Below are 20,754 nucleotides of genomic sequence, written 5' to 3'. Positions count from 1 at the left end.
CTTCACTGGTGGCTCAGTAATAAAAATCTATCTGCCAGTGAAGGAGATGCAGGTTTCATCCCTGGCTTGAGAAAATTCCCTGGAGAAGGCAATGGCTGCCCACTCCAGTATTCTTGCCTGGGAAATCCTATGGACAGAGGAGGCTGGTGGGCTACAGTCCATGGGGCTACAGTCCATGGGGTCACAAAGAGTCAGACATGACTTAGTGACTAAACAACAACAACAAAGGAGGCTTTACTTTGCACCTAAACCCAAATGCTCTCACCAGGCACACTCCATAATTCATTCCTGAGCATTCTTGTCCTAAGGACAGTAAGGGAGGCAGCCAGGGCTGAGTGTCCCGGAAAAAGCAAACACACAAGGGAGCGTGCACCCTCACCGCCTTGGCAATAAGTTGGACTGGGCTTTTAGGGCTTTGAAGGACCCTGCCTGGCAGCCACGTGAGGGCACAGGAGGGGTGCCTGCATATGTCTCCAGTGGGCTCCCCTATACTTGCTTAGCCATTGCTTCCACACTGCTGAAATAGAGGTCCAAAAGCATACCCTAAAAGTCCCACCCATTTGGGGGCACTTATCTCATACAACACTCCACATATTCCCCCTCCCCACCAAATATGCAAAAGCAAGATAGATTCCCAAACTGAGTGCTTAAAACTCACCCACAAAAGATTAGTGCTGTCTACAACTTCAGCCTAAAAGATGCATTTTCCCAAACTGAATGGCTGAGAATGAGAATATATTCTAAAGAGTTCTTGTCACCACACTCAGCGCTAAAGAAAACCTGAGAAAACAGCTAAGTCAGTTTGCATGTATCATTTGGACCAGAAATCTAGTGTCTAAAAATGGAACGCCATCCTGCTTCTGGGGACCAAGGGTACAGTCTGGCATATACGTGATCACATTAGACCAAAGAAGCATGCTGATTTGATATATTTGAGTTGAAGATTTGTAGAAGGGTCCATACTACAAGTAAAACCTGCCCATATGGATTACCTGGAACTCTCAGAACAACCGCAACTGAAAACTCCAGTGCACATCTGACACCATTGCACTGGAGCTCACCCCGCCCTCTCCCGTACTCCCAGGCCCACCCCGTTTGTACCGAAAACATACACATTGCAGCTAAGGACCACATCGCGAATGATCTCTGTAGATTCATAGGCAGTGTCCATTTTGAGTGAATGAATCCACCTCGGATCTAAAAGGGAACTATCTGTTTGTGCTTCTGCCTTCTGACAAGTAGATAAGCTATTCCCATTTTAACAGAGGAGATAAATCTAAACCACAAGTCAGGAGTGTCAGAAAGGCTTTATCATGTATTGAGGGCTGTAGTGACAACCGCGGAGTACTGAATACAATGATTCCAACGTATGAGGCGCATTGAACAAAGGAGGAACTGGACGATCACGCAGGCTCACAATATACTAAGGAATCAAAATCACCATGAAAAAAATCATGCAGCTAGAGTTCCGAGCCAGAGCTATGCAAATAAATCCTGTGTGAAACAAGGATTTGGGAAAGGGGAGCCTTCTGGGGGGGGGGGGGCGGGGGTGGGAAGCAGGTTGGGGGGACAATTGGGTGAAAGGAACCCAAGGGATTCTCAAATTTATGTTGAAATTTCTGGTGAGGTGAGCTGTGTCCTCCGATTCTATTATATGGGTTTTTTTTCTGCCACTGTTATGGAAACAAGGTGACTTTAGTCAACTACATTCCTCCGGTGGCAAGACAAGTAAGATACACTGCAGAGGCAGAAGCGCCGGGATCAAGATCTTTCATGCTCCCGCAAACGCTCAGGCCGGTGCGTGAGTTTCAGGAACAGGCACAGCGTGGCTGGGTTCCTGTCAGGGATTCGTCAGATCCCCTGGCCAGAAGGGGAGACGGTTTCCTGCAGAACGAGGTGCAGGAGGTGGTTCTGCTCGGCGCTCAGCAGGGGCCACATCTCCACCTGCAGCGACTTGACGGCCTCCGTGTCCTTCTCGTGCGTGGCCATGACCAAGGACTGTAGCAGCAGAAAGAGCTCCTCGGGCAGCGGACCGCTGCTGTCCTGCCCGTGGCCGTCGAAGGCCTCCCAGGCATACTTCTCCAGGGTGTGCGCGTGCTCCGGCAGGAGCTTGGCGGGCGGCGGCTGCAGGAGCAGCAGCAGCAGCACACGGGACACCTCGCAGCGGACCAGCACGTCGGCGAAGGCGCCCAGCGCGGCCGGGGCGGCGGCAGCCGGCGGCCCCGCGCCGGGAGGGAGCGGAGGGCCGGGGGCTGCGGGTTGCGGGGGCGGGGGCTGCGACGGGAGGCCGCCGAGCTCCCGTGCCAGGCGTTGCATGTGCGTGAAGAGCGCCAGCGCGCCGCTGTAGTCCCGCGCCAGCAGCTGGCAGGACGCGGCGTGGCCGAGGGCCTGCAAGGCGGCCAGGGGCAGCTGGGGCAGCTGCAGCTGCGCGGCGCGCTGGAAGTGGCCAGCGGCGGCGGCCGGCTGGCCCAGGTCGCGCAGGGCGGCCGCCAGCTCGAGGCAGAGTGCGGCAGCCGCGGCCGGCTGCCCGAGCTCCAGGTGCAGGCGCACGGCGGCGCCCAGCGCGGCGGCAGCGGCCTGCAGGGCCTCCCCAGCGGCGGCGGGGCAGGCCAGGCGCTGGCGCGCGTCGCGCTCCTGCCGCAGAAAGAGGCGCGCGGCCTCTGTCAGCGCCAGCGCCTCGCCGGGCCCGTGGAAGAGCGCCTGCTGGCAGCGCGCCACCGCCAGCTGGCACCAGGCCGCGTACGGCAGGCACTCCTGGGCGCGCAGCTCACGGCCGAGCTGGGCGAACTGCTCGCCGGCCTCCGCCACGTTCGGCTTCCGCAGGAACCGCTTCTTGAGCTTGTTGGACACCTGGCGGTAGCGCGCCAGGAAATCCCCTGGCTCGGGCCCTGGGCCCGCGCCACCGCCGCCCAGGCCGGCTGCGGAAGCCGCCATCTTCGCCGCCCCGGCGCTTCCAGGCGCGCTGACGCGACCGGGCGGCGACCGGCGACGTGCCATGCGTCCGGCTCGGGCCCACAGCGCGACGGCGCCGGTGCGGCCGCCCTGACGCTCCCGCCGCTGGGGTGATATGCAAAAGAGCGGGCGCGGAGATGGGGCCGTGATTGGCTGCTGGCACCGTATGCAAATAGCGGGTCCTGGCGGGGAGCCGGCCGTTGCTAGGTTATAGCTTGCTCCCGCAGGTTGCCAAGCAGGGCATCTCCAGGCATCTCTAAAGGCACAGGACCAAAAAGTCAACTGGTGATCCCGCGTGACCCTGATTCCGACTTTGCATACGTGCGGGTTGTGTCCCGCCCACCCCAGTCCCCATTCTGCCGCAGTCTTGTGGTCTAGGCCCCTGCCCCCATGGGCATCTAGGCCCTATGGCCATGGGAACCCCTGTCAAGCACGCTGTCCACCATCCCTGCATCCCACGCTGCGGGGCGGTCTGTCACCTTGGCACTTTCACCCTACCACGATGCCGTCCTCTCGGTCTTGAACATCGCCACCAGGACCCCGGTCCCTCTGGGGACTTGGCCTTGCTCCTACTTGCTCAGATCCAACGGGGGAGCCCTCCTTTCCCCGGCCTCCCCTACAGACTCCACTCCACTGCACCCCCGCCACAGCCAGCTTCTCTCACCACGGCCACCGCATGCGCTGTCACCGTGGGCGACCGCTCCTCTCTGCCTGCCATCCCTGACTCCACCCATACCCACAACACTCCCCCTCCGCTCCAGTCAGACCCCCGACCCCCACCTCTCGAAGGAGGGGTGTCCCACCACCACCTCCCAGGCCAAGTGACTGAAGCACACACAGGGATGTCTTGAAACACTGATTCGACATGACTGGGCCCGAGGCACCGGGCTGTGCGGTCGGTCAGTGAGCAGGCCTGGCACCCGACAGCCGGGGGGAGGCCCGTCTGGGGGCCAGGAACCCGGGACCCAGCTGTGGTTGAGCAGCTAGTGCCAGGCTAGGGCCACCAGGGAGATGGTTGTCATCCCAAAAGAGCCGCTGAGCAGAATGTTATGGTGGACTGTTGTGTCCACCAGCTCTGGGGTGATGTGCCTCTGACCGCTGTTCTGGGCCTCGTTGCCTGCCAGCTCTAGGACCTTGGCAGTCAGGTGCTACATGATGGCTGCTAGGAAGATGGGTGCGGACGAGCTCAGGCGCTGGGCATAGTGGCCTTCCCACAGGAGGCTCTCCATGTGGCTCATGGAGAAAGACAACTCGGCACGGGCGGTGTGGGAGTGGAGACCAAATGACCTTCAACGGCCCCTTTTACTTGGCATGCTGACCGTTGAGCCCACTTTCTCCGAGGCCTCGCTTTGCGGTGCAGTGGGATGAGGTGTGGTGGGATGATATGTGGAAGGATGAGATGCGGTGAAATGAGATGCGGCGGGATGAGTCAGCTGGTCCCATCCTCTCAAGACAACCGGTACTCTCAGACCTCTACTCCGTATCCTAGCAACCATGGACTGGCCCCTCATTGGTCGGGGCACACAGTCTGTGACAGGCAGACTCCCTGAGATCACCAATTTCCCATGCCCCCTACCCCATCCCAACCCCCACAGGCCTGAGCCTGCAAAGACATGACGCTGGCAGAATCCTGCTCACCCTGCCCACTGGACCCTCTCTTTGTCAGAACTCTCCCTTTCCACGGGAGGAGACCTTTGTACAGAGAAGGCAGTAGGCCACCCAGTGGCACCAAGTATACACTGGTGGTGGTGGGCCACCATCACCACTGTGTCTAGTTCCAGAACGTTGGCACCACCACAAAGAGAAACCCCTGTACCGACCAGGCAGTGACTCCCCACTGCCTTCTCCTGCAGTTTCCCCCACCCCACCCCCATAGTCCTCAGGCAAGCACTCATCAGGTTCCTATCCACAGCCCTTTGCCTGTTCTGGAGACTTCCCAGAGATGGAAGCAAACAATAAATAGGTGGCCTTCTGTGTCTGGCTGCTGTCACTGAGCATAGGGCCCATGCACGTGGTAGCACAAATCAGCACTTCTTTCCTTTTCCTGGCTGAATAGTATTCCACTGTATGGTATTCCAATCCCAAAGAAAGGCAATGCCAAAGAATGCTCAAACTACAGCACAATTGCACTCATCTCACATGCTAGTAAAGTAATGCTCAAAATTCTCCAAGCCAGGCTTCAGCAATACATGAACCATGAACTTCCTGATGTTCAAGCTGGTTTTAGAAAAGGCAGAGGAACCAGAGATCAAATTGCCAACATCCGCTGGATCATAGAAAAAGCAAGACAGTTCCAGAAAAAACATCTATTTCTGCTTTATTGACTATGCCAAAGCCTTTGACTGTGTGGATCACAATAAACTGTGGAAAATTCTGAAAGAGATGGGAATCCCAGACCACCTGACCTGCCTCTTGAGAAATCTGTATGCAGGTCAAGAAGCAACAGTTAGAACTGGACATGGAACAACAGACTGGTTCCAAATAGGAAAAGGAGTACATCAAAGCTGTATATTGTCACCCTGCTTATTTAACTTATATGCAGAGGATAGCATGAGAAACGCTGGGCTAGAAGAAACACAAGCTGTAATCAAGATTGCCGGGAGAAATATCAATAACCTCAGATATGCAGATGACACCACCCTTATGACAGAAAATGAAGAGGAACTAAAAAGCCTCTTGATGAAGGTGAAAGTGGAGAGTGAAAAAGTTGGCTTAAAGCTCAACATTCAGAAAACGAAGATCAAGGCATCCAGTCCCATCACTTTATGGGAAATAGATGGGGAAACAGTGGAAACAGTGTCAGACTTTATTTTTTGGGGCTCCAAAATCACTGCAGATGGTGATTGCAGCCATGAAATTAAAAGACGCTTACTCCTTGGAAGGAAAGTTATGACCAACCTAGATAGCATATTCAAAAGCAGAGACGTTACTTTGCCAACAAAGGTCCATCTAGTCAAGGCTATGGTTTTTCCAGTGGTCATGTATGGATGTGAGAGTTGAACTGTGAAGAAGGCTGAGCGCCAAAGAATTGATGCTTTTGAACTGTGGTGTAGTAGAAGACTCTTGAGAGTCCCTTGGACTGCAAGGAGATCCAACCAGTCCATTCTGAAGGAGATCAGCCCTGGGATTTCTTTGGAAGGAATGATGCTAAAGCTGAAACTCCAGTACTTTGGCCACCTCATCTGAAGAGTTGACTCATTGGAAAAGACCCTGATGCTGGGAAGGATTGGGGGCAGGAGGAGAAGGGGACGACAGAGGATGAGATGGCTGGATGGCATCATTGACTCGATGAGCGTGAGTCTGAGTGAACTCCGGGAGTTGGTGATGGACAGGGAGGCCTGGCGTGCTGTGACTCTTGGGGTCACAAAGAGTTGGACATGACTGAGCGACTGAACTGACTGAACTGAACTGAACTGAACTGTATGGCTAGACCACACATGTTTTGTATCCGCTCAGCAGTGGATGGACATTTAGGTGACCTCTCTTGTGCCTACTGTGGTGGACATTCCTGTACGGGTTCTTTTTGAATGCTTGTTTTCAACTCTTTGGGCTTTATATACATGAATAAATTGATGAGTTTATTTCCAGATTCTTTATTCCACTGAGCTGTGTGTCTATCCTTACTCTAATACCACACAGTTTTAATAACTATAGCTTTGGAGTAAGTTTTGAAATCCAGAATTGAGTCCTCCAACTTTTTTCTTCTTTCCAGGATTATTTTGGCTATTCAGGGTCCCTTGAAATTCCATATCTATTTAGGGTTGGCTATTACATTCCTGTAAAATGGAGCATTGTGAGTTCCATAGGGATTGCATTAAATATCTAGATACTTTGTCTTCCTATGTCTTCCTAATCAAGACATAAGAATTGAGGTTAAAATGAAGCTGATCTATTTATCAAAAATAATGCTGTGCCCAGAGATTGACATAATGAGTAAAGTAAGTCAGACAGACAAAGACAAATATCACATGATATTGCTTATATGTGGAATCTAAAGAAAAAGGTGCACATGAACTTATTTAAAAACAGAAATAGTCACAAGCGTAGAAAACAAACTTATGGTTACGAAGTTGGAAAGGAGGGGGTGGATAAATTAGGAGTTTGATGAACATTTTACAGTCTACCCCAAGGGTAGACTACTTCACCTGCACAGACATAATTTCCCTTGATCCACTCTTCTTCCTATAATTTTTCTCCTTCATCCTTTGTATTCTAACACCTGTCTAGCCAGGATGGTTTTGAGTGTTGGGTGATGTTGAAAAGTGAATGTGTTAGTCACTCAGCCATGTCTGACTCTTTGTGACCCCATGGCCTTGGACCAACCAGGCTCCTCTGTCCATGGAATTCTCCAGGCAAGAATACTGGAGAGAGTTGCCATTCCTTTCTCCAGTGGATCTTCCTGGCCCTGGGATCAAACCCAAGTCTCCTGGATCACAGGCAGATTCTATACCATGTGAGCCACCAGGGAGCTGTTGAGACATGCACAAACAAATTTAGAAGAAAAAACTTAATTGGGAGGAATTGCTTCTTATTCTTTCTTCATTTTACAGGTGTTCTTCGGCAATGTCGATTCATCTGGAGTAAAACACAATATTTTTAACCCTCCAATTATTGCTAGATATATCCGTTTGCACCCAACACATTACAGCATCCGCAGCACTCTTCGCATGGAGTTGATGGGCTGTGATTTAAACAGTAAGTTTCAAGTAATCCCATGTACTTCCCTCTCCCAACCATGGGTAGTATGACTAGCCATACTAGTTTTCCTGAGACGGGGAGGGAGGTGTTTCCCAGGACACAGAAGTCTCAATGCTAAAACCAGTACAGTCCTGGGCAAACCCATCACTTGCTCATCCTAACCATGGAATTCCCCAAGGTCAGCCATAGCCTACGAGACTATTAACAAGGCAAATCAAAGCCCAACAGAGCTTAGCAGAGCTGACCAGAAAATCCAGGGCATGTTAACAGTAACATGCAAAAGTTAATGCCTGGAAAATGATGTGATGACAACTAGAATGTCAGTGGAGGCAGAACTTTGGCTGCAACCTGTTCTTGTGATGACACTCTTGTTCCATTTCTTCAAGGTTGCAACATGCCACTGGGAATGGAGAATAAAGCTATATCAGATACACAGATTACTGCCTCATCCCACTTACGCAACATGTTTGCCACCTGGTCTCCTTCACAAGCCCGACTTAACCTTCAAGGGAGGACAAATGCCTGGAGACCCCAGGTAAGAGGGAACAAATTTACCATTTAACTGATTCAGAATAAGGAGCAGTGGTTGGGAAAGAATAGGGACAGCTCTGAACTCTTTCTTCAGCTACTTCCGTCATCTGGTTGTTCCCACCAAGAGTGTCAAGGAAAGGTGACTATGCACGGAAAACCCCACAGATATTTAGTGGATGTGCCATGGGCATTCACACAACATTCATTGGGGGAAAGGGATCATTTCCTCCTGGAAACAAAATATCTGTATGCAGTACTGGGCTAATATTTGTCAGTCTGTATATTGCTCATACATTCATTCAGTGAACACTTACTGGGCAGCTATAAGTGGGCAACCCCAGTTGCTTGCTTTGAGTCTAATACGGGGGACTGGCAAACATAATTAATACAGAGTGATAAGTGCTGAGTTATGATTAAGAAGGCATTTGGTGATTTCTGGGAGCAAATAGTGATCAACAAGACACTACTCTAATTTCCCCAGGTGAATAATCCAAAAGAGTGGCTACAAGTGGACTTCCAGAAGACAATGAGAGTTACAGGAATAATCACCCAAGGGGTGAAATCTCTGCTTACCAGCATGTATGTGAAGGAGTTCCTCATATCCAGTAGTCAAGATGGCCATAACTGGACTCCATTTCTTCAGAATGGCAAAGTGAAGGTATGCTGATCTCATAGGCACAAAACTTCTCTTAGCACTTGACATTTAGGACACTATGAAAGGCAGAGTAGAGCCAAAAGTTGATTATCCTCAGGGATGTTGATGTCATTCAAGATTGTGGCAAGCATCAGAGGAGTGAAGAAAAATAAGAGTTTATTCACAGAATGCTTAATGATCTGTATCAGCAGCAACAACTCAACTTAGATTCAGCAAGAATTAACCATGGCATGAACCTTACCAATCTCCTAGTGCAGTCTCTTGCCACTTGCTGCTTTACTCTCTAAGTCCCACTCATACTAAGAAACCCTCAGGTCTCTAAAAACAGCATGTTCTTTCTCACACTACACTTGTATACATACTATTTCTTCTACCTAGGACATTTTTTTAGGTGCTTACTATTGACCCTTTCACCTGGCTCATTTTTTCAAGCCTCAGATAGACATGATCTCCTCCAAGAAGAATTGCTTGTTCCCTCAAGGCTGAATTAAACACTTATGCTTCTGGCAGTGTAGTGGACTAGAGTATTGATAATATATGTTTTAGAGGAGATTCCTATTTTAAAGAGGGTGTATCTTTGATACATGTTAAAACATGGATGAACCTTGAAAACATGCTAAATGAAATACAGCATATATAAAACTACAAATGTTGTATAGTTCCACTTATATGAGTATGTTAGTAAGGATTCTACAGAGAAACAGAACCAATTGACTCACATGATTATAGAGGCTGACAAGATCTGCAGGTTGAGTCAGCAAGCTGGAGACCCAGGAGAGCTGACTAATCAAATACCTTGGCAACCTATGGACTGTAGCCCACCAGGCTCCTCTGTCCATGGGATTTTCCAGGCAAGAATACTGGAGTGGGTTGCCATTTCCTTCTCCAGGGGATCCTGCCGACCCAGGAATCAAACCCACATGTCTTGCATCTCCTGCATTGGCAGGTGGGTTCCTTACCACTAAGCCGCCTAGGAAGCCCCAGTAAAACTGTATAGTCACATGCAAAAGAATGAAGATACCACACACACAATATATACAAATTGTAATTCAAAACAAATCATCACAATGTGGTAAGATTAGATGTCAACAAGAGGAAAAAAAACTATTAAAATACAAACATAGGGAGGATAAACAACACACTTCTGAATAACCAACAGATCATGGAAGAAATAAAAAAGGAAATCAATATATGCATAGAAACAAATGAAAATGAAAACAAGACAGCCCAAAACCTATGGGATTCAGTAAAAGCAGCACAAAGGTGGAAGTTCATAGTAATACAAGCCTACCTCAGTAAACAAGAGAAACATCAAATAAACAACCTAACTTTACACCTAAATCAATTGGAAGAAGAAGAATAGAAGAACTGCAAAGTTAGTAGAAGGAAAGAAATCATAAAAATCAGAGCAGAAATGAAGGTGACTATAGCAAAAATCAACAAAATGAAAATCTACTTCTTTGAGAAGATAAATAGACAAACCATTAGCCAGGCTCATCAAGAAACAAAGGGAGAATAACCAAATCAATAAAATTGGAAATGAAAATGAATAAATCACAACAGACAACACAGAAATACAAAAAATCACAAGAGACTATTATGAGCAATTATATGCCAATGAAATAGACCACTTGGAAGAAATGGAGACAAACCATTAGCCAGACTCATCAAGAAACAAAGGGAGAATAACCAAATCAATAAAATTGGAAATGAAAATGAATAAATCACAACAGACAACACAGAAATATGAAAAATCACAAGAGACTATTATGAGCAATTATATGCCAATGAAATAGACCACTTGGAAGAAATGGAAAAATTCTTAGAAAAGTATAACCTTCGATAACTGAACCAGGAAGAAATAGAAAATCTGAACACACCAAGTACAAGCACAGAAATCGAAACTGCACTCAAAAATCTTCCAACAAACAAAAGCCCAGGACCAGATGGCTTCACAGGTGAATTCTACCACAAATTTGGAGAAGAGCTAACACCTATCCTACTCAAACTTTTCCAGAAAATTGCAGAGGAAGGTAAACTCCTAAACTCCTTCTATGAGGCCACCATCACCCTAATACCAAAACCAGACAAAGATGCCACAAAAAAAGAAAACTACAGGCCAATATCACTGATAAACATAGATGCAAAAATCCTCAGCAAAATTCTAGCAAACAGAATCCAACAACATATTAAAAAAGATCATGCATCATGACCAAGTGGTCTTTAACCCAGGCATGCAAGGATTCTTCAATATTTGCAAATCAATCAATGTAATACACCATATTAACAAATTGAAAGGTAAAAATATGATTATCTCAATAGATGCAGAGAAAGCCTTTGACAAAATTCAACACCCATTTAGGATAAAAACGCTCCAGAAAGCAGGCATAAAATGAACATACCTCAACATAATAAAAGCTATATATGACAAACCCACAGCAAACATTATCCTCAATGGCAAAAAACTGAAAGCATTTTCTCTAAAATCAGGAACAAGACAAGGATGACCACTCTCACTACTACTACTCAACATAGTTTGGGAAGTCCTAGCCACAGCAATCATAGAAGAAAGAAATAAAAGGAATCCAGATTGGAAAAGAAGAAATAAAACTCGCACTGTCTGCAGATGACATGATACTCTACATAGAAAACCCTAAAGACTCCACCAGAAAATTCTAGAGCTAATCAATGAATATAGTGAAGTTGCAGGATATAAAATTAATACACAGAAATCTCTTGCATTCCTATACACTAACAATGAGAAAACAGAAAGAGAAATTAAGGAAACAATTCCATTCACCATTGCAATGAAAAGAATACAATACTTAGGAATAAATTTACCTAAAGAAACAAAAGACCTATATATAGAAAACTATAAAACACTGATGAAAGAAATCAAAGAGGACACAAATAGATGGAGAAATATACCATATTCGTGGAATGGAAGACTCAATATGGTGAAAATGAGTATACTACCTAAAGCAATCTATAGATACAACAAAATCCTTATCAAGCTACCAATGGTATTTTTCACAGAACTAGAACAAACAATTTCACAATTTGGATGGAAACACAAAAAACCTCAAATAGCCAAAAAAATCTTGAGAAAGAAGAATGGAACTGGAGGAATCAACCTGCCTGACTTCAGACTATACTACAAAGCTACAGTCATCAAGACAGTATGGTACTGGCACAAAGACAGAAATATAGATCAATGGAACAAAATAGAAAGCCCAGAGATAAATCCACACACCTTATCTTTGACAAAGGAGGCAAGAATATACAATGGAGAAAAGACAATCCATTTACTGGTCAACCACCTGTAAAGGAATGAAACTAGAACACTTCCTAACACCATACACAAAATAAACTCAAATGGATTAAAGATCTAAATATAAGACCAGAAACTATAAAACTCTTAGAGGAAATCATAGGCAGAACACTCTCTGACATAAATCACAGCAAGATCCTCTATGATCCACCTCCCAGAGTGATGGAAATAAAAGCAAAAATAAACAAATGTGACCCAATTAAACTTAAAAGCTTTTGCACAACGAAGGAAGCTATAAGCAAGGTGAAAAGACAGCCTTCAGAATGGGAGAAAATAATAGCAAAGGAAATAACTGACAAAGAATTAATCTCAAAAATATACAAGCAGCTCATGCAGCTCAATACCAGAAAAATAAACAACCGAAACAAAAAGTGGGCCAAATGCCTGGGCCTGGTGCACTGGGATGACCCGGAGGGATGGTACAGGGAGGGAGGTGGGAGGGGGGTTCAGGATGGGGAACACGCATACACCCATGCTGGATTCATGTTGATGTGTGGCAGAACCAATACAATATTGTAAAGTAAAAAAAAATAATAATAATAAAATAAAGCAGTGAAGTGATAAAAAAAAACAAAAAAAAAAACAAAAAAACAAGTGGGCCAAAGAACTAAACAGACATTTCTCCAAAGAAGACATACAGATGGCTAACAAACACATGAAAAGATGCTCAACATCACTCATTATCAGAGAAATGCAAATCAAAACCACAATGATGTACCATCTCACGTCGGACAGAATGGCTGCCATTCAGTCATGTTCGACTCTGCAACCCCATGGACTGCAGCACACCAGGCCTCCCTGTCCATCACCAGCTCCTGGATCTTGCTCAAACTCATGTCCATTGAGTCGGTGACGCCATCCAACCATCTCATCCTCTGTCGTCCCCTTCTCCCCGTGCCTTCAATCTTTACCAAATATATCTCTCTGTAGCTATATTTAAATATATATGTATAAATATATTATAAATTATATATAAATATATATTATATAATATATATAAATTATTATATATATTTAAATATTGCAAATAAAACCACTCATAACTTACAGAATAACTAGAAGACAAAGAATGCTGTAAGTTTCAATTTACAAAAAGTAAGTGGAAAATAAACATGTAAAGCCAGCTCTGCAGAGGAGAGTCCAGGAGAGACTGTGATAGAACACAGAGAAAATCACTTCCAAAAAGACAAAGTCTGACCCTCAGTGACAAAATACTAATATTTGAGCTCTCCTGTGTCATAGCTTTGGCTTCTGGAGATCTGAAAGGAAAAGAATGGAAAATATGTGGGACTAGAGGTGGCACTGTTTCTGGTGAAGGAGGATAGATCTCTTGGAGGCTTGGTGATTAACAAAAAAAGAAGTCAAGTGGTGGAAATAAAGTTTTCTGGAAAAGCAAAAACCATCACAAGACATATCTTCTTGCCCCATCTATTTAAAAAATTACACTTTTCTCTATCAACAATAGAGGTTGCTCACGGACTAAGAAACCTACCCAGCCACCCAAACCTCTTATATATCTGCCACATAAAATCACTGTATTGCTGGTGACAAGTGAACAGAAATAGCAGATGAGGTAAAAGGCATTATCCTTGATTTTTCACTTCCTCCTTCTTTGACAACTTCACTGACTTTGGCTTTGAGAATAGGACTCATTTTGACCAACGTAATGTAAATGCACATGATATACACCAATTTCGGACAGAAACTTTCAGTGTGATCATGTATTTGGCTCACTCTCTTCTGACTCTGCTCTCTGCCATAAGATTAAAATGTCCAACCTGAGAAGACACAGTGTATGTGAGCCTTGGCCTGGAGCAGAGCCTCAGCTAACCCAGAAGAGTCTTGGTTTCCAAATAGCATGTCCTAGTAAAAGGAAGCTTGCCTCTCAGAGATGCCAAGACTGGAGCCATGAAGATGCTAGGTGACGCTGGAACATCTTCAGTCAGTCAGTTCAGTCACTCAGTCGTGTCTGACTCTTTGCAACCCCATGGTCTGCAGCACGCCAGGCCTCCCTGTCCATCACCAACTCCTGGATCTTGCTCAAACTCATGTCCATCGAGTCGGTGATGCCATCCAACCATCTCATCCTCTGTCGCCCCCTTCTCCTCCTGCCTTCAATCTTTCCCAGCATCAGGGTCTTTTCCAATGAGTCAGTTCTTCCCATCAGGTGGCCAAAGTTTTGGAGTTTCAACTTTAGCATAAGTCCTTCCAGTGAATATTCAGAACTGATTTTCTTTAGGATGGACTGGTTGGATCTCCTTGCAGTCCAAGGGTCTCTCAAGAGTCTTCTGTAACACCACAGTTCAAAAGCATCAATTCTTCGGCGCTCAGCTTTCTTTATAGTCCAACTCACACAGCCATACATGACTACTGGAAAAACCATAGCTTTGACTAGACTGACCTTTGTCGGCAATGTCTCTGCTTTTTAATATGCTGTCTAGGTTGGTCATAGATTTTTTTCCAAGGAGCAAGTGTCTTTTACTTTCATGGCTGCAAACACCATCTGCAGTGATCTTGGATCCCAAGAAAATCAAGTCTGTCACTGGTTCCACTGTTTCCCTATCTATTTGCCATAAAGTAATGGGACCAGATGCCATGATCTTCGTTTCTGAATGTTGAGTTTTAAGCCAACTTTTTCACTCTCCTCTTTCACTTTCATCAAGAAGCTCTTTAGTTCTTCACTTTCTGCCATAAAGGTGGTGTTATCTGCATATCTCAGGTTATTGATATTTCTCCTGGCAATCTTGATTCCAGCTTGTGCTTCATCCAGCCCAGCATGTCTCACGATGTGCTCTGCACAGAAGTTAAATAAACAGGGTGACAATATACAGCCTTGACGTACTCCTTTCCAAATTTGGAACCATTCTGTTGTTTCATGTCCAGTTCTGTTGCTTCTTGACCTGCATACAGATTTCTCAGGAGTCAAGTAAGGTGGTCTGGTATTCCCATCTCTTGAAGAATTGTTCACAGTTTGTTGTGATCCACATAATCAAAGGATTAGGCATAGTCAATAAAGCAGAAGTAGCTGTTTTTCTGGAACTCTCTTGCTTTTTCAATGATCCAACATATGTTGGCAATTTGATCTCTAGTTCTTCTGCCTTTTCTAAATCTAGCTTGAACATCTGGAAGTTCATGGTTCGTGTATTGTTGAAGCCTGGCTTGGAGAATTTTGAGCATTACTTTGCTAGCGTGTGGGATGAGTGCAATTGTGTGCTAATTTGAGCATTCTTTGGAATTGCCTTTCTTTGGGATTGAAATGAAAACTGACCTTTTCCAGTCCTGTGGCCACTGCTGGGTTTTCCAAATTTGCTGCCATATTGAGTGCAGCACTTTCACAGCATCATCTTTTAGGATTTGAAATAGTTCAACTGGAATTCTATCACCTCCACTAGCTTTGTTCTTAGTGATGCTTTCTAAGGCCCTCTTGACTTCACATTCCAGGATGTCTGGCTCTAGGTGTGTGATCACACCATTAGGTGTGTGATTATCTGGGTCATGAAGATCTTTTTGTATAGTTCTTCTGTGTATTCTTGCCACCTCTCCTTAATATCCTCTGCTTCTGTTAGGTCCATACCATTCCTGTCCTTTATCAAGCCTATCTTTGCATGAAATGTTCCCTTGATATCTCTAATTTTCTTGAAGAGATCTCTAGTCTTTCCCATTCTATTGTTTTCCTCTATTTCTTTACATTGATCACTGAGGAAGGCTTTCTTATCTCTCCTTGCTATTCTTTGGAACTCTGTATTCAGATGCTTATATCTTTCCTTTTCTCCTTTGTGAGAATATTTATACAGCATTAAAGCCTCACCCCACATATTGTAAGGAAAGGAAAGTAATTACCTTTATTTAAGTGAGATGTGGTGGATACCACCTTAAGTAAGGCTCAAACTCTGAAGGAATCAGTATCATGTGTCCTTTGATATGATACAGTGGGAAAGACACATCATTTAGTTAATATTTTCACTAAACATGTTGAACTAAGATTTAATAATTAAGAAAATAGTCACAGAAATTTAAAATGTGGGATGTTATCAACACAATGATCCTAGGCCTTTTTAAATGTCAACATTATGAAGGACAAAAACAGACCAGAGACTAGGAGTGTGTTGTACATTAAAGATGTGAGTGTTCCTTCTGTTATTCTTTCAGTTTCTTGAGGGGGAAACAACAAGGAATAACCCTAACAGAAGATGTACAGGTTTCAAAAGTTTACCAAACATATTTATCCAAGAATGTCTTTGTTTCCCAAAAGTTTTATCAAACATACAAACTCTAGCAAATGTTTATAGTATGTTTGCTATGTATATACTGCATTTCTTGCATGTATGGAAGATCAGTGACCAAGGCTTCTGCTGTCATGGAAGTGACATTTGGTGGTGAAAACAGAGGTAATGGTCAATAAGCAGGTAAAAAGATAAATGAAAAGATAACAAATGCTGTAAAGAAAAGTGACCTAGATGAGACTGAGTCAACAAGAGTCCTGTTTCAGAAGATGAAGAGCTCTCTAAAGAGATAATGTTTAAACCCAAAGTCTTGGCAGGTTGAAGTAGTTGAGAGTAAAATGCCATGATGTTTACAGCTTCCTTAAATTAGTTGAGAAAGTGGGTGAGAATGTTCTCAGAGGTAAGCCATAGCTGGAAGCAAGGGCTCCACAGAAGGTTAGCAAGTGAGTGAATGAGTGAGTGAAGTCGCTCAGTCGTGTCTGACTCTTTGCGACCCCATGGACTGTAGCATACCACGCTCCTCTGTCCATGCGATTTTCCAGGCAAGAGTACTGGAGAGGGTTGCCATTTCCTTCTCCAGAGGATCTTTCTGACCCAGGGATCAAACCTGGGTCCTCCCACATTGCACGCAGATGCTTTACCATCTGAGCCACCAGGGAAGTCCTACAGGTTAGCAAGAAGGCTCTTAATTCTAGATGTCATACGCCCTTTCCCAGGCACAGACTAAGTCATTCAGGGGACTAAGTCATTCAGTCACCTCCCAGGGTTCAATCCCGGACTATCGAACTATGGGAAGCTTGGATCCCTCAACCTGAAATGAAAAAAGCTTCCATCCTCAGCTTTGGGGTGGGTGCCCATGAAGAGCTATTGGTGAGTTCCAGACCATGCAGGAGGCCAGTGAAGGTGTATAAGCATTGTAATTCTTTTCCTGTCAACCAACACATGCTGTCTCTCCTCTTTTAGGTTTTTCAGGGAAATCAAGACTCCTTCACCCCCGTGGTGAATGCTCTAGACCCCCCTTTGTTTACCCGCTTCCTTCGGATTCACCCGCGGAGCTGGGCACACCATATCGCCCTGAGGCTGGAGCTTTTGGGCTGCGAGGCGCAGCAGCAGTACTGAGGCCCAGTGCCTCCCTCCTGTCCCTCAGCCTTTCCTAACTGAGATGCAGCATCCTTGTGAGCCCTTCCGCCAGGTGACTTCCTGCCCTGCGCTGCCCACAGAGCCATCGGTTTTCGCTGTATTTCAATGCCTCTATGCCAGCAGCTGTGCCCTGAAGCCACCCAAATCAATTGCCATGGGGACTGTGTTCTCTGGAGTCATGTGGAAAGCATTCTCCTACAGAAGCGGCAGTCACTTCCTCCTCTGTGGTGATGAAGAAGGGTCAAGACCAAACTAGGCTTCTAAAGGACATGTTTTTAACATTTCCTCAGAAAAATGAGGAAACTCCATGGCTCTCTCGGGTAGGAGACCCAACACGATGTACTAGGAAATTCTGTACCGTGACTGAAAACTAGAGGCCCTCTTTACAGAGTTAAATATTGGGAAGTCAGAAGGAAACTGAGCTGGTGGAAGCAGAGAGAAAATTCCTCCAGTCAGCCACATGCCCTTTCCAAGAGGAACCCCCGCCTTGCCACACCCCTCCTAGATAAGTTTTGAAATGGTTTACTGTCCTGGAAAAGTCAGTGAAAATTAGAAATTAATTTACAGAAATCAGTAAGCTGCTTTGCTGTATAGCCTGGTAGAGATGTTAATCCCCCAAATGATGTGGTTTGACTGCCTGCAAAAGGTTAACCACTTTGATGTTGACCTCAATCATCTTCTTGTAGCATTCTCTTCCCGTTGACTGCATACATCTCTATTTTTCAAATGTTCTTGGAACCAGCTCTTTTGTCTTCCTGCTGGAATAGTCAATAATCAGTTGAATAAAATATTGACATGTAAAACCAAATGCCTTTGAGAGTTCTGTTTTTCTACTGGCAATTTATTTTTTTAATTTATTTATTTTAATTAGAGGCTAATTACTTTACAATATTGTATTGGTTTTGCCATACATCAACATGAATCTGCCACGGGTGTACAAGTGTTCCCCATCCTGAACCCCTCCTCCCACACCTCCCTCCCCATACCATCCCTCTGGGTCATCCCAGTGCACCAGCCCCAAGCATCATGTATCCGGCATCAAACCTGGACTGGCAATTCATTTCTTATATGATATTATACATGTTTCAATGCCATTCTCCAAATCATCGCCCCCTCCCTCTCCCACAGAGTCCAAAAGACTGTTCTATATATCTGTGTCTCTTTTACTGTCTCACATACAGGGTTATCGTTACCATCTTTCTAAATTCCATATATATGCGTTAGCATACTGTATTGGTGTTTTTATTTCTAGGTTCAGTTCAGTTCAGTCAGTCATGTCCGACTCTTTACGACCCCATGAGTCGCAGCATGCCAGGCCTCCCTGTCCATCACCAACTCCCGGAGTACACTCAGACTCACATCCATCAAGTCAGTGATGCCATCCAGCCATCTCATCCTCTGTCGTCCCCTTCTCCTCCTGCCCCCAATCCCTCCCAGCATCAGAGTCTTTTCCAATGAGTCAACTCTTCACATGAGGTGGCCAAAGTACTGGAGTTTCAGCTTTAGCATCATTCCTTCCAAAGAAATCCCAGAGCTGATCTCCTTCAGAATGGACTGGTTGGATCTCCTTGTAGTCCAAGGGACTCTCAAGAGTCTTCTCCAACATCACTTTCTGGCTTACTTCACTCTGTATAATCGACTCCAGTTTCACCCACCTCATTAGAACTGATTCAAATGTATTCTTTTTAATGGCTGAGTAATACTCCATTGTGTATATGTACCACAGCTTTCTTATCCATTCGTCTGCTGATGGACATCTAGGTTGCTTCCATGTCCTGGCTATTATAAACAGGGCTGCGATGAACATTGGGGTACACGTGCCTCTTTCAATTCTGGTTTCCTCCGTGTGTATGCCCAGCAGTGGGATTGCTGGGTCATATGGCAGTTCTATGTCCAGTTTTTTAAGGAATCTCCACACTGTTCTCCACAGTGGCTGTACTAGTTTGCATTGCCACCAACAGTGTAAGAGGGTCCCCTTTTCTCCACACCCTCTCCAGCATTTATTGCTTGTAGACTTTTGGATCACAGCCATTCTGACTGGCGTGAAATGGTACCTCATTGTGGTTTTGATGTGCATTTCTCTGATAATGAGTGCTGTTGAGAATCTTTTCATGTGTTTGTTAGCCATCTGTATTTCTTCTTTGGAGAAATGTCTATTTAGTTGTTTGGCCCATTTTTTGATTGGGTCGTTTATTTTTCTGGAATTGAGCTGAAGGAGTTGCTTGTATATTTTTGAGATTAGTTGTTTGTCAGTTGCTTCATTTGCTATTATTTTCTCCCATTCTAAAGGCTGTCTTTTCACCTTGCTTATAGTTTCCTTTGTTGTGCAGAAGCTTTTAATTTTAATTAGGTCCAATTTGTTTATTTTTGCTTTTATTTCCAATATTCTGGGAGGTGGGTCATAGAGGATCCTGCTGTGATGTATGTCGGAGAGTGTTTTGCCTATGTTCTCCTCTAGGAGTTTTATAGTTCCTGGTCTTATGTTTAGATCTTTAATCCATTTTGAGTTTATTTTTGTGTATGGTGTTAGGAAGTGTTCTAGTTTCATTCTTTTACAAGTGGTTGACCAGTTTTCCCAGCACCACTTGTTAAAGAGATTGTCTTTTCTCCATTGTATATTCTTGCCTCCTTTGTCAAGATAAGGTGTCCATAGGTGCGTGGGTTTATCTCTGGGCTACTGGCAATTTAAATGTGAATGATGGAAGCCCACCAGCTGCAAAGGACTGTGCAGAAGCGTGGCCGAGAGGAGCTACCCGACACCCGAGGTCAGGGGCAATGGGCGGGAGGAGCTACCCCATACCCGAGATCAGGGGAGGCGGCCGGGAGGAGCTACCCCATGCCTGAGGTCAGGAGGGGCGGCTGTGTGTAGATAACCCTCGTCCAAGGTAAGGAGCAGCGGCTGTGCTTTGCTGGAGAAGCCGTGAAGAGATACACCACGTCCAAGATAAGAGAAACCCAAATAAGATGGTAGGTGTTGTGAGAGGCATCAGAGGGCAGACACACTGAAACCATACTCACAGAAAACTAGTCAGTCTAATCACATGGACCACAGCCTTGTCTAACTCAATGAAACTAAGCCATGCCATGTGGGGCCACCCAAGACGGGTGGGTCATGGTGGAGAGGTCTGACAGAATGTGGTCCACTGGAGAAGGGAATGGCAAACCACTTCAGTATTCTTGCCCTGAGAACCCCATGAACAGTATGAAAAGAGAAAATGATAGGA

At 45.4% G+C, this 20,754-nt stretch overlaps 3 protein-coding genes across 6 annotated transcripts in view; 1 reads left to right on the top strand and 2 right to left on the bottom strand.

Moving 5' to 3' along the window:
* F8 (coagulation factor VIII) overlaps window positions 1-18,338 on the top strand; it is a 146,788-nt gene extending 128,450 nt beyond the window's left edge. For all 4 annotated transcript variants that reach the window (XM_025276850.3, XM_025276848.3, XM_006060854.4 and 1 more), the window contains 4 exons: window positions 7,503-7,647; window positions 8,037-8,185; window positions 8,663-8,839; window positions 17,354-18,338. In XM_025276850.3, the coding sequence (XP_025132635.2) occupies window positions 7,503-7,647; window positions 8,037-8,185; window positions 8,663-8,839; window positions 17,354-17,509 (627 nt within the window). In that variant the 3' untranslated portion in view covers window positions 17,510-18,338. The remainder of the gene's footprint in view (window positions 1-7,502; window positions 7,648-8,036; window positions 8,186-8,662; window positions 8,840-17,353) is intronic.
* Window positions 1,289-3,234, bottom strand: F8A1 (coagulation factor VIII associated 1). Its single transcript, XM_025276852.3, has one exon. It carries the CDS (start codon window positions 2,995-2,997, stop codon window positions 1,852-1,854), a length of 1,146 nt encoding a protein of 381 aa, XP_025132637.1. The 5' UTR covers window positions 2,998-3,234; the 3' UTR covers window positions 1,289-1,851.
* On the bottom strand, window positions 3,548-4,265 carry LOC102414917 (histone H2A-Bbd type 2/3). The gene is given in 1 exon segment (XM_025276853.2): window positions 3,548-4,265. A coding segment is annotated over 1 exon segment (330 nt). The 3' UTR covers window positions 3,548-3,935.
* Window positions 18,339-20,754: the final 2,416 nt, after the last annotated feature.

Source organism: Bubalus bubalis, chromosome X, assembly GCF_019923935.1.
Source record: "Bubalus bubalis isolate 160015118507 breed Murrah chromosome X, NDDB_SH_1, whole genome shotgun sequence".
In the NCBI taxonomy this organism is placed as follows: domain Eukaryota; kingdom Metazoa; phylum Chordata; class Mammalia; order Artiodactyla; family Bovidae; genus Bubalus; species Bubalus bubalis.
Note: the sequence above shows the minus strand (reverse complement) of the source record. Positions and strands in the feature narration are given on the sequence as shown.

Bases quoted from the DNA above. Each gene is read 5' to 3' on its own strand.
- F8A1 (XM_025276852.3), bottom strand. From the start codon at position 2,997: ATGGCACGTCGCCGGTCGCCGCCCGGTCGCGTCAGCGCGCCTGGAAGC.